The sequence below is a fragment of the Talpa europaea genome, assembly GCF_964194135.1.
Source record: "Talpa europaea genome assembly, chromosome: 2".
NCBI classification, from domain to species: domain Eukaryota; kingdom Metazoa; phylum Chordata; class Mammalia; order Eulipotyphla; family Talpidae; genus Talpa; species Talpa europaea.
The window spans coordinates 12181101-12199065 of NC_140068.1; the positions used below are offsets into that span (position 1 = coordinate 12181101).

A 17965-nucleotide genomic window follows, 5' to 3' on the forward strand; every position below is an offset into this window, starting at 1 on the left:
CTAATTGCCAAGGCATTAAAATCTAGGATATATAAAGAACTGATGTAACTCAATAAAAAAAAAATCCGATTTAAGCAAAAAAAGGGCAAGGATACAAATAGGCATTTCTTCAAATATACAAATGGTCAATAATCACATGTAATGATCCTAGATATCATTAGCCATCAGAGAAATATGCAGATAAAACCCACAATGAGATACCACTTCATAACCTAGGAGGATAGCAAGAATCAAAATCAGACAATAGTGAGTACATAAAGATATCAAAACCCTCATACACTGCTGGTAGGAATGCAGGAAGGTACACTTATTTGAAAAACAATCTGCCAGCTCCTCAATGGTTAAATATAGAATTGTCATATTCCTCTTCTAGGTATGTAGTCAAGTAAAATAAAAAGAAAGATCCACATAAAAACACATGTGAATGTTTATAGCTGCATTATTCATAATAGCTAAAAATGAAACAATCTGAATATCAACTGATGAACAAAATGTGTATTACATATACATTATAAATATTATATATGTGTACCTACTCCATATACAATATGTATATATAATTTACAGTGGCATATTATTTGGCTATAAAAAGGAATGTAGCAAAATATGCTACAACAAAGATGCATTTTTAAAACATTTAAGTGAAAAAAGCCAATCACAAAATTGACTATATATTATGTAATTACATTTATATGATGAGTTTAAAATATGTAAAAATCTACAAAGACAGAAAGTAGGTAGATGGAGTGGGGAAGTGATACCTAAATGCTTCTTTTTATGTATGAGACTTCTTTTTAAAGTGATGAAAATGTTCTGATATTGGTTGTGATAGCCACACATGTGACTATAAAATCACTGACTTGTACGCTGCAAATGAGTGACTTGATTAAAATGTTAACTATCTCAATAAAGCTGTTAAATGGTAACTAATTTTTTAAAATACTGAAATAGATCTGCCCATGCTGAAAAACAATGACCATAAACAAAATATATGTGTATATATACATATACACACACACACTTGTTATTTCTATTGTAGAGATCATATATATTATATAATCCCATGTACCAAATAAACTGTGTATATATGTGACTATATAGAGGAGGATAAAGACTGCTAATGGACATTAATTAAGTACTAGGAGGGCAGGAGGGAAGATTAGGGGGTTGAAAGGAGGTACATTTTAATTGTTTATTTTGGGTAGAGTTCCTTTTACCACATGCTTGTAATATTTCCATAATACTTTTTAAAGAGACCGGCTTAATATAGGAAATAACTTTCTAGTAATCAGAGTTCTTCAAAAATGGAATGTTCTACTTCAGGAGGCATCTTGTTTCTCACAATGTATTCAAGTATAGGATAGATTTTACATTTTCCAAGGTCCTGCAGGACCAAGTGTTGGATGGATAAGTGGACTAGATAATGTCTAGGGATAACCTCTGGATGATCTTTAACATCTTCCAGCCATGAGATATATTTCAAATTAAAAAGCTAGTTAGTCTCACTAGTGAGAAGAACCTATGGCAAGTGACTTGATTTGAAAAAAATTGTTTAAATGGTTGATGTCAATTAATCTTACTTAATGTGATTTTCAATGTTCTAAAAAAGGCATTTTCAATCTGCAGATGCACAAAATAAAGTCAAGGTGCAAATTGAAAGAATTGAACTAATTTAAATTGTAATTCCTTTTGAAAAGAATACCTAGCCCACTCAATTTTGGTCACCATTAGCATTTTTATTAAATTTTGTTAACTAGAAAAGTCGTCTAATTTGGAAAGAAGCATAACTGAAAAAAATGACAAGGAAAAAGAAATACAAAGTCTCAAGCTAATTTTCATCTCATAATTTTTCTTATTTCTATTTTAGGTTCAAAAGTCAAGGCGTCTGTTTAAAATATGACAGTAACATAAATATAACTGGGGGAAAAATAAAGTTTTATTAAAAACTTTTATGACTTCACATGTATACTATTTAAAAAAGGCAGTTTAGCAGTCACATCAATATTACAGATAGATTTCTGTAGAGACAATGAAGAATGAGAATTCATTTTTGGTAGCAAAGTTAATTTGGTAAGCACATCTACCATTATGATAAAATACAGACAGCAGCCCTTTTTTCCTTTCCATGATGAAAACTGATTTGAATGAGTGAAGTATTTTGTTCTTACCTATAAAAGTTACCAGTGTTACAAAAAAAACACACTTCTATGAATGGGAAGGGAATACCAAAAAGTCTCAAAATAATGGATAAAATATTTATGTTACTTTTCAGAAGCTAGTCAAGGGTATGACGCAAGGAGGAAAATGTTACCTGGCCAGTAATCTTCCTACTGGCATAACCAATTTTTACATCAATATTTCCTCTTCCTGGCAGGTAAGGGTAAAAGACTTTTTCATATCTAATACACTTTAAAATGGAATTTCTCTCTAACCTAACTTCATTTTTTTGGGTAATCATTTTTGTTTCTGATTCCTGTAGTACTTCAAGGACTTGGTTTCATTTATTTCCTTTAAGTGTGGTGGTGGTAGGCGTGGTGTTGAGATGAGCAGGGTCCTGGCAGAAGTTTCATTAATATACCTCTTTTTCTTCTGACCCTGCTACAGCAGAAGGCTATATAAACAAATTCTCGTTTTTGAAAATTTTTATTGTATTTTTAGATGTTAAATGTTACATAAAATATAAACAAAACCCCCCACATTTTGGTCACCAAATTTATTTATGAATGTTCCTTCTTCAATTTGAGAAAAACATTTTCCTGTAATTCTAATAGCTGGTTCCATTTATTTTCCTACTCTGAAACAGTATGTTCCAAGAGAAAGATGTTTCACTGTAGGAGACAACTATTTCTTTTCTCTTTCTTACCCATACTCTACAAAATAAAGTTCAGAAAGATTCCTGATTAAATATCAGTATTATCTGGGTCACCTCGGTTACTACTCCATCAAGTATGGTGTGTAAAGCATCACACACGAGTCAACATCATAAAAGATACATTTTCCAGACAAGAACAGTTCTTTGATTTGACTAAAACAAGTCAAAAGAAGCACTAGATCAAGATTTTGTCATAGGATGGTACTTAAACTTGGGTCAATACCAGCTCCATAGTAAACACAGAAATGAGATGAAAGGTGGTAGAAACAGAGCTCAGCGCATATTATACAGTAAGCAAACATAGAATAAAAACAAGGGTACATCACCTCATGAATTTTATGACATCTAATACGTATGTAGGTATGTTTAAAGAAAGCAGTCATGGCTATTAATGCCACCTGAAAGTTGTCAGAGAAGTAATCTGAGTGGCAGGTTCTGGGGAGCCCTGCTTTCTTGCTAGGCTTTGGAAGGCTCTCAAACCAGAGCCTTCATTCAGCAGCAATTTTTTTTTTTAAATATTCAGGTGCCTTTAGAAGGTGTTCCCTATACCTAATCCAGATTATGACTTCATTGTTTCAAGATATTTGTGATTGTATTTATATATTATGATCTGACTGTTGTTTTAAAACAGCATCTCTCTGGTAGTTAAGCCGAAAGAAGACCACAAAGAGGCGAGGGTGAAAGCAGGTAAGCTACCGGAATCACCCATTTAAGAGATGATGGTGGCTCAGACCAGAGTGGTGACAAAGGGGGATGGTAAGAAGAGAATGTCTGATATATGGTTAAGGTTAGAGTTGACAGAATTTATTGTAAAATTAGAAGTGAAATATGAAAGAAGGAAGGAGCCAAAGGTGTTTCTAAGTTACTAGTCTAATCACTTTAACAATTAAGTTGTCATTACTTGCAATGGGATCAATATCCCATCTCTCACAGGAAGAATATACTGCAGGGCTGGGGTGGGGGAGAGGTATCAGAAGCTATTTCAGACATAATAAATTACACATGCCTATTCAAACAATTCAGTGGAGATGTGAGATAGCTAGTTAAAAGATCCGCCTTCAAATTCAGTGACTAAGTTCAGGTTAGAGTTACAAATTTGGGAGTTAATAGCATATAAAATAATATTTAAAGTCATGAGGCTGAATTAAATTATCTAAGGAGTAGTACAGATAGCAAAGAGATCTGAGAACTGAGCTTGAAGTCTCTGATCTCACTTCTCCGAATAAAGGACAGGTGAGAGGACAGAACTAGCAAAGATGAAAAAGAGGGCATCAGCGTTCACTATTCAGAGACTCTAACAGATTTAGTATGGGCTGACTTCTGGACACTTCTATTTTTTGAAAGCTCCACTAGATGATTATAGAATTTGAAGGTACCACAGCTCAGCATGGGTTCAGAATCACTAGAATGTAACTGTTCAAAACTAAATTAGCCAAAACTATCAGGACTCTATAAAAAGTGCTTAAGTAAAATCACTATTTTCCAAAATTTTCAAAAGGTCAGGTGGTAGTAGTGGTAGTAAGGCCTGCATGCTGCCTGACAGTGAAGGTAAAGCGTTTTCCAGTCTACAGTACTTGAACAATTCATTGGGGATACAAAGATGACTAAGATATGTCATTATTCCATAGGATTTACAGTTAACTTACAGACCTATGTTGGTAGTCAAGAGTGTAAACATTTCTCCTCTACTTTCTTATTTGAATGAATTCAACAGTTTCTTAGTGAGTAAGTAGCTTAAGGAGTTGGATAAAATATATAACAAACTGGCTCCATTTGAATTAACAGATGTAGCTCCATCTATTTCTGGACTGTATAATCAAGTGAAATCAATTTAAAGCTAACATTACCAATTTGAAATAAGAAAATAGACAAATATTAGGAACAGGATTCAAATTTCTCTGAGTTAAATTATTCTAGAACTCAGCAATTTAGACTTCGATATAAAATAAGACTAAGAATACATTATAAAAATTAAGAGAAAGCTCTATTTTTCAAATAGAGAATAATTCTGGTCAAAGAAGGTAGGTTTACTATATTAACCATCTAACCTCTTATTAAATTGTGTCTCAATGAATTTTTATGTGCAGAAAGTCACTATCACCACAGGAAAGACAATAACTGAAAAGAAAGTGTTACAAATATTAAGACCAACCAACCAACCAACCAGAGTTGATTCTTCTGAAGATCTGGTAACTGTCACTCACACTGTAAGTTAACTCTGCAGAACTGAGGCTACCACAAAGGAGAGTGAGGGGATGAGAGCCAAGTGGGAAGGGCGCTGGATGCATTATGGTGGAGGAATATTGACGCTTTGGTGGTGAGCGTAGTATGTGGTAACATACATTTGTAGAGGTGTAAACCTATAGACTAATACAGTGTTGTAAAATCAACATTACCTCAATAAACAATTAAAAACAAAATTCTTTAAGTTACAGGAATATAAAATTGAAATTCAAAATTTATATGAAGACTCTCAGAGGTTAAGATAGCATTAAAAGATGAAATAATAACGCTGATATCCATTTCTCCTGTGAAATTAAGTGGACATCAAAAAGCCCAGCATGGAAAATGACCCCACTTTCATTAATATTACCTTGTGTATACGCAGCATCATCAGATCCCATACTCAACTTCCGTGCTTCACTTATTCTATCCACATGTGCTAAAGTAGGGTCCGTGAGGTGCTGAATATTCTCTGTTTCTACATAATGATCAGGATGGTTTAGAAGATTTGTAAGTTCAAAGGTAGGGGACACCACTCCTGGTGAAACTGCAGGGGGTTTATTGGGAGAAACTGTAATTTTGAAAGTATATTTTGTATTGGGTTGTGTGACCACCACTCGAGGAGAAGTTGCAGAGTTATTGCCTATAGCTCGACTTTTGGGCGGGTGGTGATGAATAAAGGCAGGACCCATGCTCACTTGCCCAGACATATTCCTGGAGGCAGCAGAAGCTCCAGAGTTTGTGGAAATGAAGAGGGTAGGCTGATTCCGCATGACCTGCTCATCCGTGGAGGTGTTAGCTGAAATATAGACCTTAGGTTGACTACGGGACAGCACCTCATCGGTATTTGGGGGACTGGCAGCTATGTAAACAGTGGGCTGATTTCTATTTAAGGTCTGGCTGTTGACTGAAGAGGAACTGCTGGAGGTTCGAGGTCCAGAAGAACGCAATTTTGAAGAACTGTTTCTTTGTGGGGGTTCAAGTTTGATTTCAATCTGGTTTTTTCGAGGTCCTGTTGAAATATTCTGAATGTTGTATTGGCTATGGGCAGAAGACTGTGAGCTACCAGATGAATGAATTGTTGGTGGTTGTGGGGTAGTAGGTGAACTGATGGGCATGTAGACATGAGAGGTCTGATGGCCTTGCTGATTTGGCTGCTGGGCTGAGGTATGTGACAGAGGATTAGATGCAGGGTAAGTAGTCCAGGGACCAGGCTGTGAAGGTTGATAGACTTGCTGAGGGTTCATGGGGTTAAACTGAGATACCCAGCCAGAATGTTGCTGTGTCTGTCGAGTTGTACCACTAGGAGTTGTAATATAAGGCCTAATATAGATAGAATTTCCCTGTGGACTGTTAAGTACAGGTGGAGGTACACCATGTATGTGCAAAGATGTAGGAGTATTACGACCAGTCTGGATATTTGGGGCTAACGTTACCATAATGGGATTAAACCTGGGAGTTTGAGAAAGGTTGGATGTTCCTTTGCTGCCTAAGTGAAATCCAAGGTGTGGTGTTGAATTTGAAGCACCAGATGTACTGGACATTCCAAAAACATTAAAGCCTTGAGGAACTTGAGCTGGTGCTGTCTGTGGCTCCTGCTGAAACAGTTCATTACTAGACTGACCACCTTGAAGTTGTCCATCGCTAATGCTGTGCGTCAAAGTCCTACTTCCATTCATTCTATTTCCTTCTCTTCCATGGTGGTAAACATTCTGTGACTGCAAGTCCAAGTTGAGAGAAGTCATGTGATTGCGTAGACCAGAAATTCCAGAATCATCTGAAAAATTCAAGTCTCCTTCACCATAAAGATACCTTGTACTCTCCTGAGAGAGAACTGCACAGCAGGCATCCAGGTTATTATTATTCTATAAAACAAAATAACAGCAGGTTGATGTTAATAGCCAGAAGCCGATGTTTATACTCTTATCACTATTAAAATATTATGTGATGCTTTATAATCAAGGAAATGCCAATGAAAACCACAATGAGATACCACCTCATACTGGTGAGAATGGTCCATATTTAAAAAAACAGCAACAACAAATGCTGGTGAGGAGAAAAGGAGAGAAAGGAACCCTCTTATACTGCTGGTGGGAATGCAGACTGGTCCAACCGCTATGGAAAGCTGTATAGAGGACCCTCAAAATACTAACTATAGATCTACCACATGACCCAGCGATTCCACTCCCAGGAATCTATCCAAAGGACACAAAAACACTAATTCCAAAGGAAAGCTGCACTCCTATGTTTACCGCAGCACTATTAACAATAGTGAAGATATGGAAACAACCTAAATGTCCCCAAACAGATGAATGGATCAAGAAGATGTGTTATAAATACACAATGGAATACTACTCAGCAATCAAGAAAGGCAAACTCATGCCATTTGCAGTAACATGGATTGCACTGGAAGGGATTATGCTAAGTGAAGTCAGAAGGAAAAAGAAAAATACCGGATGGTTTCACTTATAGGTGGAATATAGGGAAACTTAACAAAGGGTCAGGACAAAGAAAAAATTTATAGGCAAATCATAGATCTGACACATACAGTAGAGGAGGAGGAGTGGGAGGAGAGAAAGGGGTCAAAACAGGGAGGGAAGAACACAAGGAATTATGGTGATGGTTCAATAGTGCTGTGGTGGTAGATGAATTATGGGGACTATACCTGAGGGGAGAAAGCAAATATTGCACAAAAATGAAAAATGATGTAGGAAAAAAAAATTATGTGATTAATCTAATTTTAACAAAATATATTTGAACCCTTTCATTTGAGAACTATTTTTTATGCAAATGGTTGAATTAAAGGTTTATAGTACTAAGGTAATAGAATAGTTCTGTAATAATCAATAGCTAAAAGTAAACCAAGTCATTATTCTGTTTAGGAGCTATTTTATAGTAAGATGAATTCATGCAGATACAGTAAATTACAATTTAATTAAAAATGCAGTTTGACAAATGGTTGAAGACAAACCTTGAAAGCTGATCACAGATCTGAGATCATAGATCTCTCCCTAGTAGGGGAGAGAGAGGAAAAGGGAGAGGCAGAGGGAGAGAGACAGGAAAAGAGAGTGGAAGGGGTGAAAACATGGTGGGGAGAACAGCAGAGGAGACTGTGGTAATGGACTATAGTGCTTTGGTGGTGGGAGAACTATGGTCACTGCACCTGTGGAGAGAAATACTATACTGTCAAAAATTAACAAAGATGTAAGAAAATTTCATTAAGAAAACAAATTAATAAAAAAAGCAGTTTGATTAATAAAGAGCAGTCTGAATGTTGGGCAAAATGTAACCACTCATATTAAGCATATACAACCATCTCTTGCTATCTGTGAAGGACTGGTTACAGGACATCGTTTCTGCCAGGATACCAAATTCCACTGATGCTCAGGCTCCTTATTATGAAATAGTATTACACATAACCTACCAAGATCCTCCAGTATATTTTAAACATTTAAATATTTAAATTAGATTATTCATAATATCTAATATAAATACTATGTAAATAGTTGTTACACTGAAATGTTTAGGGCATAATGGCAAGGGAAAAAAGTGTACATGTTCAGTATAGATTCAACCATTGCAGCTTAACTACATAGTACAGATTCATCCACAGATGAAACTGCAGATGAACCCTCAGATATGAAAGGTCAATTATATTACTGCAAAAAATATTCTGCATATCCAACTGTTAAGCAGATTCTATCAAACCAAAGACCTTTAAAAAATTCTGAATATTTAAATTAAAACAGTCCTAAAATTCATAACAATGCCATTTCAATTCCTTACATGCTTTATATTCACTTGTATTAAAGAGACACATATATATTATATATGAAATATAAGCTCAAGGTAACCTCCATACTCTGCCTTTCAATATAAAAACACCATACAAATCTACTCCTGAAAAATTAAAAAAACAAAAACATAAAACCAACCAGATTGTTTCTAAAGAATCCTTGAAAGAGACTAACTAGCCACCACTCATAAATCATCAATAAAAACATTTCCTAAATGCTGACAATATACACAGCACTCTGTTTGCAACTGTGGAAGACAGTGACACATAAAGTCAATCAAACCTTCCCTAGAGGAGACTAAAATTCAATTAGGACTTTTAGAAGGGTAATATTACTAAAGCAAGAGTATGTGTCAAGTAATAAATAGATGCCAACTAATAAGTGATTAAAGTTCAATAGAGAATTAATATTGTAGACAAGTGTAGAATGGACTGTGTTAATGAGAGAGGTATGCTATGACCTGATGGGTTTCATAGAGCATACATGGAGGATTTGGATAGGACAAAATTCTGGTAAGCAGACAGATATGTGACAACATGTAAAAACATGTTCTAAATAAGGTGATCGGAACAGATTTGTCTGGAGTGAAAGGTTTGTATTAGGAATTTTGTAGAACAAATTGTTAGAAAAGCAGACTGGGATAATCTCAGTATTGACAAATGTGAACAATAAAGTCACACTAGAGCTTGGATCTTATTATAAGCAATGGGGAGAGTCACTGAACATAAGTGAACAGAAATGAAGACACAAAGGGTGTTTTCAGAAGATAAATCTATTGATACTTAAATAGGGAATTCTTTTTCTCAAGACCAATTAGGGGCCTCCTGGTGGCACAGCGGTTGAGCGCTGGGTTGCGAAGCTGCCCGCAGCCTCTGAGGCGCTGGTTCGATCCCCTGCTGCTCCCCGGCCACCGGAGGAGGGTCTCACATGGCGTGCAGACCTCTCCTGCCTCCCGCTGCTCCCCTCAGCAGTGTGCTTCTGTCCTTCTGCCTGCTCTGCTCCCCGCTCTGTCTCTGGTGAATTCTCTTACCCTCCCGCGCTTCTGACTGTACCCAGTGCTTGTATAAACAAACAAACAAACGAATGAATGAATGAATGAAATAAAATAAATCAAAAAAAAAAAAAAGACCAGTTAGAAGACAAGCAATAATGATTCCATGATAGTGGAAACAAATTAGGAAAGTCTACAAATCATTAGTCAATACAATTTGCTGCATAAAAAGAACAAGAATTAAAAAGCGGACTGGAATATTAGTAGCCTGATAGGGGACAATTTTAGACACAGAAAAGATGAAAAACCAAGTAAAAATATCAACTAAAGGTGACTTGATATTAGATAAAAGCTTATCCGAGAAAACAACTGAAAAGGCATCTTGAAGTCTGGTTAAAAGATAATAGCCATTTGTGACACCATATACACAAAAGGAACTGAAGGGGATTATGATGCTAAGAGAAGTCAGAAGGAGAAAGACAAATACTGATGACTTCGCTTATATGTGAACTCTAAAGAAACAAAATAAAGGAATAGACGGAACTAACTGAAACCAAACCCTAGAAATCTGACTGCAGAAATGCTGCTCAGGGAGATTGATGGGAGTTGGGGACTGGGGTGAGGGTAGCAATGGACTCTAGGGTGGAGGATTACTGGGGCTTTGGCAGTAAGCCTGCTGTGGTAACATACATCTGAAGAGATGTGAACCTATAACCCTAAGCCACTGTTGTATACCAAAGCTACCTCAATAAAAATGATTTAAAAAAAAGAAAAAGAAATGACAGTCCAGGTAATACAAAAGGTTAATGCACAAAAGCCTGACATTTCTCGCCTCCCCAAGCCAAGAGTTCAAATGTCTCATCCTTTTATCCTTCTCATACATCTGGGAAAAAAATACTGGTTTTCTAATTAAAATTTCGGAATTCACCATAATCTCTATCAATTCATTATTCTGTATTATAGTTAAGATCTTTTGTCAAACCTAGTTGATGCTCTTTGCTTCAAACCAACTCTATTGCTATCCCTGCTAAATTCTTCCTTTCTATGTCAAGCTCACAAAGAACCCATTGTCTCATCTTCTCTCTGTGAATGTTCTCAAAATATCTATTCCCTACCAAATCCAAACACATATCTTCCTTTCTAAAAGGTGGTAGTCACATTTACAAATATTCCTGCCTAATTTTCTAGAGCTCTCAAAACCCCCCCATTCCTTCATAATCTGATTAATGTTGTAGTCTCACCTCTGCCATAATCCACATCCTCAGATTATATAGCCTCTGCAGACATCACTTTTTATTAGTAAAACATAAAAGAACTTATGCCTTATTAATTTTTTTTTTATAGAGGCATGTTTTATTTATTTATTTTGTTTGTTTGTTTGTTTTGTTTATACATGCACTGGGTACAGTCAGAAGCGCGGGAGGGTGAGAGAATTCACCAGAGCCAGAGCGGGGAGCAGAGCAGGCAGAAGGACCGAAGTACACTGCTGAGGGGAGCAGCGGGCGGCAGGAGAGGTCTGCGCGCCATGTGGGATCCTCCGCCGGTGGCCGGGGAGCAGCCGGGGATCGAACCGGCGCCGCAGAGGCTGCGGGCAGCTTCGCAACCCAGCGCTCAACCGCTGCGCCACCGGGGAGGCCCTAGAACTTATGCCTTATAAGACTACAATAGGATAAAAGGAAATTTATTTTTTAGTAAAGTTTATTTTAGAACACTTTAAACATACAAAAATAGAGAGTAAATATGATAAACTCCCCTATATTCATTGCCCACCTGTAATAATATCAATATATGGCAAATCATTTTTCATCCGAAGCATGTCCTAGCTACATCTCAGCCAAACTAGGTCATATCGCAGAAATTATTTTGTTTTTATCTATAAATACTTAGATAATGTAATTTAAATAAATAGGGACTTAAAAATGTCACTATCATACCTTAAAATAATCAATACCTTAGTATCACCTAATATAGTGTTAAAAGTCCCTTGATTATATCGTAAACATCTTTTTAGTTAATTTAAACCAGGATCTAAACAAAATCTACATATTTCATTTGGTGGATATGACTCTAAGGTTTCTTAAAATAATTAATCCTACCCTCTTTTTAAAAAAATTTTCAAGTTATTTGTCCATTGAAACACCTGATCATTTCCCTGTAGAATTTCCCATCTTGGCTGGCAGAGTACACTCTGGTATTACCATCCTCTTGTGTTGTACTGTAAACTAGTAAGTTATATCTATATTGTGCATGGGCAGCTTCATGCACGAATTCTTAGTAAGAACATTTACAGGGTATATTTCTTACTGCATCACATAAGAAGGACAAAGTCTGTCTGTCTTTTTGTGATCTTAAAGCTGATTAGTGGATTCTGATATTGTCAACTTGATGTAGCTACTGATTTTTAGCAACTACCAATGAATATTGTATTGAATCTTTATTTCATTAAGGGTTGCAGAATGGTGATATTGGTTATATCTCAATTATAAAAGTCCTTGTTCATGTATTAGCTGGAACTCTTCCTCAAAGAACTTGCTCTCTTCAACTATTTGGTTAATCTTGGCACAGAAAAGGCAGGATAAATAGTTTCTCTTTACTGATTTTTGGAATAATGAATTGTTGTCCTGGCAACCTCCAAAGGTGACTAAGATTCATTTTCAGTATGATTATAAGTTACTGTAACATTTTAATATATCAATTGATTGTGATCATTATATCCTATCTTTAGGCTGGGTGGGGACAGTGTCAAGTTGGTTCCTGTGTACATATGACATGAATCTGATAGTTCTTCTTAATTTTTTCCCTTGTTTTTGGATGTGGTATGATGTCTAAAATCATTTCCTATCCAGACCTGGAACCAATTATTTCTCAAAGAAGCGCTGATTGCTTCTAGTGGGAAACTAGTGGTTCCCTTTAAGTGGGTCAAAAGGGGTGGGACGAGTTTTTAAAAGAGTATATATTCAAATCTACCTTCTTTAAAGCTACAAAAGAGTCTGAATGCTTACTTTCAGTTCCTCTTTCATATTTTCCCCACTTTACTGCACAGAGATTATAGACAGCATCAAACTGATTCACTGATTTTTTTCAACAGATATTTAATGAGCATCCAATAGGCAGGGAGAAAAGGGATACACTGCTGGTCTTAAGAATCTTACAATCTAGTGGAGAAAGTGAATGTGTACACAAATGCACCTTAGGCGGAATGCTAGGTGTCTTAGTAGAAATAGGGATAAAGATTATGAGTGAAGGTCATGGGAGAAGTCTTCATTCAACTAAGGGGATGGTACTCAAATACTAAGGCTGAATGAGGGGCCTCCCTGGTGGTCTAGGGGTTAAGTCTCAGTGTGATCACTGCTAAGGTCTGAGTCTGATCCTTGGCAGGGGAGCTGACCCACGTGGTGCAGCAGACTACTCCTGTCTCCCCTGGTGCTCCCCTCAGCAGTGTATTTCAGTAAATCTGCCTGTTTTGCTCTCCCATCCCTGCACCTCTGGTCTATACCCCAGTTCTTCTAAAACAACAACAACAACAAAAACAAAGACTGAATGAATCTTTCTTAGAGAAAGATCAATACTTTTGTTTTCCCAAGAAGCAAAATGTTCAAGAAGGACATGTATACAAAGCAACAGCATGGCATGAACCTTTAAATGCTGACTTCTCATATTTTGTATACTCTTGTCTTTTCAATTAGAGAAGTTATGAAACTGTATATTATAGGAGGCTCTTTCTAGAGAAAGGGCAGAAATCTACTGAATTGAGCAAGACCCGCACCCAAAAAATAGACTATTACCAAGTAGCAGATGTTTATATTACATTTAGAGGTAGCTTATTTTATAGCTTAAAAACTCTTTCCCCAAGTTTGGAAAGACTTATATCCCAGCTGTATCCCCAAAGGAGCTTCCTTTTTCTATTTTCTATTCCATTCTTATTTTTATGATTCTTAAATTTTGATATGAATGACATGAAACACTAGTTTCAGTTATAATTTGGCATCTGTGTATACTATATGAAATGATCACTGCATTAAGTCTAGTTAATATCATTTATAGTCACATATTTTTTCCTTGTGATAACTTTTTAAGGTCTAATGCCTTAGCAACTTACAGTATTATTAACTTTACCCATCTGGATGTATATTACATCTCATGGTTTACTTATTTTATAGTTGGAAGTTAGTATTTTGAACTGTTTTTCCCATTTTACCTTTCTTCTCTCTCTCTCCAGCCTGGCCTCCCCCTCCTCCCCACACCATTCCATTCCTTTCTTTTTCTTTTTCTTTTTTTAAATATTTTTTATTTATTTGTTTATTTATTTATATTTATACAAGCACTGGGTACAGTCGGAAGCGTGGGAGGTTGAGAGAATTCACCAGAGCCAGAGCGGGGAGCAGAGCAGGCAGAAGGACTGAAGTACACTGCTGAGGGGAGCAGCGGGCGGCAGGAGAGGTCTGCGCGCCATGTTGGACCCTCCTCCGGTGGCCAGGGAGCAGCCGGGGATCAGACCAGCGCCTCAGAGGCTGCGGGCAGCTTCGCAACCTAGTGCTCAACCGCTGCGCCACCGGGGAGGCCCTCCATTCCTTTTTGGTCACATTCCTTATTATATGAGCTAAGAAGCATATTATCTGGATGCCCAGAAATACTATTAATTCAGTTTAAAAGAGTATGGTCTGCCTTACAGGTAATTTGCAGCAAAACAGATTTTATTTTACTTATCACTAGGTGTTGTGAAGCATGTAGGAGTTTGGTTTTGTAAAACCAGAATAACATAGTGAGGATGCTATTACAAATGCCTAAAGGAAATTAAAAAACACCTATCTTCTATTTTTTTTGGTAATGTTGAAATGCTTAATTATTTTACTTTTTAAAAAATTTGGTAACTTATCTACACAAATCAAAATGAGACAAAAAGACAGTGGCTAAGAAGTTTACTTATTTTAGTCCCTACCTGGCTGTTCCCTCTTGTCCACTGTGGGGTAACCACTATTTATAAATTTTGTTTTTGATCCTTTATGCAAATAAGGGCAAACACACGTATGTGTGCATATTTATTTCCCACCCTCATCTATGTGCACTGCTCTGCATTTTGTTTTCTTAATACAATCTGGTTATCATACTATAAAAATACGTAAAGTTCTTAATTTTTTTTTGAAAATTTTTTCAGTAATTCTACAAAACATTCTATGATTTGCTCCTAATTAAGGTACTTCAAAACCTCTGGAGCAGGGCCTCCCCGGTGGCGCAGCGGTTGAGCGCTGGGTTGCGAGACTGCGCGCGGCCTCTGCGGCGCCGGTTCGATCCCCGGCTGCTCCCCGGCCACCAGAGGAGGGTCCCACATGGCGTGCAGACTTCTCCTGCCGCCCGCTGCTCCCCTCAGCAGTGTACTTCAGTCCTTCTGCCTGCTCTGCTCCCCGCTCTGGCTCTGGTGAATTCTCTCACCCTCCCGCGCTTCTGACTGTACCCAGTGCATGTATAAACAAAAAAAAAAAAAACAAAACAAAACAAACCAGCAAACAAATAAATAAAGCATGCCTCTATAAAAAAAAAAAAAAAAAAAAAAAAAAAAAAAAAAAAAAAAAAAAAAAAAAAAAAAAAAAAAAAAAAAAAAAAAAAAACAAAACCTCTGGAGCAGTGCTACTGATACTAAGTATTCTGGACAGATTTTTTAATCAGTTGGTCCTATAGCATTTTACTGAGGAACCTGCAGTACTTTTCTATTTCTCAATGGTTCACTGAACATTCTGGGTATAATCTTATCACAAGATTCCATTTGAAGTTAGGAAGTACCTGGTTATAGGAAAAGACACCCACTTCCACTACCCTTACCCTCCCCACACTTTCTTTAACCTCTAACTCTTTTTTCATTTTTTCCTTTCGCATTCTATAGTGGCAAATGTGCACAACAGATTCATTTACCAAATATTTATTATGGGTCTTCTAGTATTATTACTGTTATTAGTACTGGCTACTAATAATGTTTATTTTTATTTATTTATTTTTTTAAATAGAGGCATGTTTTATTTATTTATTTGTTTGTTTGTTTGTTCATTTGTTTTTGTTTATACATGCACTGGGTACAGTCAGAAGCGCGGGAGGGTGAGAGAATTCACCAGAGCCAGAGCGGGGAGCAGAGCAGGCAGAAGGACCGAAGTACACTGCTGAGGGGAGCAGCGGGCAGCAGGAGAGGTCTGCGCGCCATGTGGGACCCTCCTCTGGTGGCCGGGAGCAGCTGGGAATCGAACTGGCTCTGCAGAGGCTGCGGGCAGCTTCGCAACCCAGCGCTCAACCGCTGCGCCACCAGGGAGGCCCTAATAATGTTTATTGAGTACTGATTATGCATCAGTTATTCTACTAGTTGCTTTACCTCTATTATTCTATTTAATTCTCTGTGAGGTTATTTTTATTCCTATTGTATTAGGTGAGGAAAAGGAAGGTTAAGAAATGAGGGTGAGAGAAGTTAAATTACTCCTAGTAGCTCTCAAAACTTGAACACATGACTATCACTAAAACATATGCTATTTATGCATTGTATAAAAATTTTATATTTACTGCCCCATTTTTTACTGAGGTACAACTGACAAATAAGAATTGTACATAAAATATGTACAATGTGATTTTTTTAAGGTGTACAAGTTGGTGATTTATATTTTTATATATTATGAAATGACTACTGCAATTCAAGTTAGTTAACACATCCACCACCTCACATAAGTCAACTTTTTTTTTTGGTGGTAAGAACACGTAATATCTACTCTTTCAGCATATTTCAGTATACAATACAGAATTATTAACTCAAAACATATGCTCTTAAGCACTACACTACAGAAAGAAAATGTTTAGGGAATTCCAGTTGAGTGAGGATGACTACAACAGCACGGGGTATGAGGGGAAGGACAAGCAATAGGTCAGGCTGCAGAAGGGACCCTAGTTATTTATGAGCTTTATTCTGAAAGGCGTGGGGAACAATCATGAGGTTTTTTAAGAAGATAAATATATAATAAAAATTGTATTTAGAAAGACAATTTTTATTTAGAAAGACACTTTGGCAGATTGGAGGGACCAAAGCTGGCTTAGACTAATGGCAGATAGACCAAGATAAAATGTGATAAGGGTGTGAACAAAATGTATTCACTTCAGATAAAGTACAGATAGTGAGTCTCTTAGAAATTTCAAACTTTAAAAATCATCTGTTAAGAAGAAATGTGTTAGCCCAAATTATTTTATGTTTTAGCAAGCTAAAAAATAGTTTTTGATAAAGATTTTCAATTTAATCAAATAAGAAGGCACAGCTATTAGTAAGTACTAAGAAGGTATTTAACTTGCACCTATGCTTGAGGTGACCATGTAGGTAAGAATCCATGTTCCTCACTTAACAATGATTTTCTTACTTTCATATGAAGACCTGAAATTTAAATATGCTCTCCTAGCCAAGTAAGAGGTGGAAAAGTGAAGGAAGTTGTAGGTATGGACCATGTATCAGTGCTTTCAATTGAGATCTCATTAATCCTCACATCTACTTTATAAAGTAGGTATTAACCACATACAGATGGAGTACAGTACCTAAATAATTTGTCAGAGGCCACAAGACTACCCGACACCAAAACTCATTTCTCTTCATCACAGCACACTAATGCCAACAAGAGGAGTTTTCTTCTAATGTTAAAAAAGAGGCTTGTATTAATAAAATTCAGAAATCATCGAACACTGACCTGTAACATGCACCTGGATACAACAACTTCAGGTACTTCGGGGAATTTTTGTCGCAGGTCATGTAAAACCTGAAAATCAATTTGGTGGCTTCCTTGGGCCATTCGTATATTGCCTGAACAGGACTATTTGTACAGCAGGCAATTCTAGGCCTTAGCAGAAATAGTACTCATCTCTTCTGTCCAAGCATTTTCTGTGAAAGAAAGAAAAAAGTTTTAATGAGAATTATAGAATGACTATTATTGTGTATTTAAAATGTTGGTAAGAGTGTCTATCAGTACCTAACATTTAGAATAAACTATTAAAATAAACTATTATTTACTCCTATAATGCTTTCCATATAGTTATACTGCCTTTTCAGTTTCTAACTCCCAATGGTAAACT

The 17965-nt window shown here is 36.6% G+C and overlaps 1 protein-coding gene across 1 annotated transcript in view; it reads right to left on the reverse strand.

Annotated features, from left to right (window-relative positions):
* Nucleotides 1-17685, reverse strand: part of TAB2 (TGF-beta activated kinase 1 (MAP3K7) binding protein 2) — a gene marked incomplete at its 5' end in the record, with an annotated part of 30916 nt that extends 13231 nt beyond the window's left edge. The window contains 2 exons of the mRNA XM_084259560.1: nucleotides 5466-6960; nucleotides 17584-17685. Of these exons, the coding sequence (XP_084115686.1) occupies nucleotides 5466-6960; nucleotides 17584-17685 (1597 nt within the window). The remainder of the gene's footprint in view (nucleotides 1-5465; nucleotides 6961-17583) is intronic.
* Nucleotides 17686-17965: the final 280 nt, after the last annotated feature.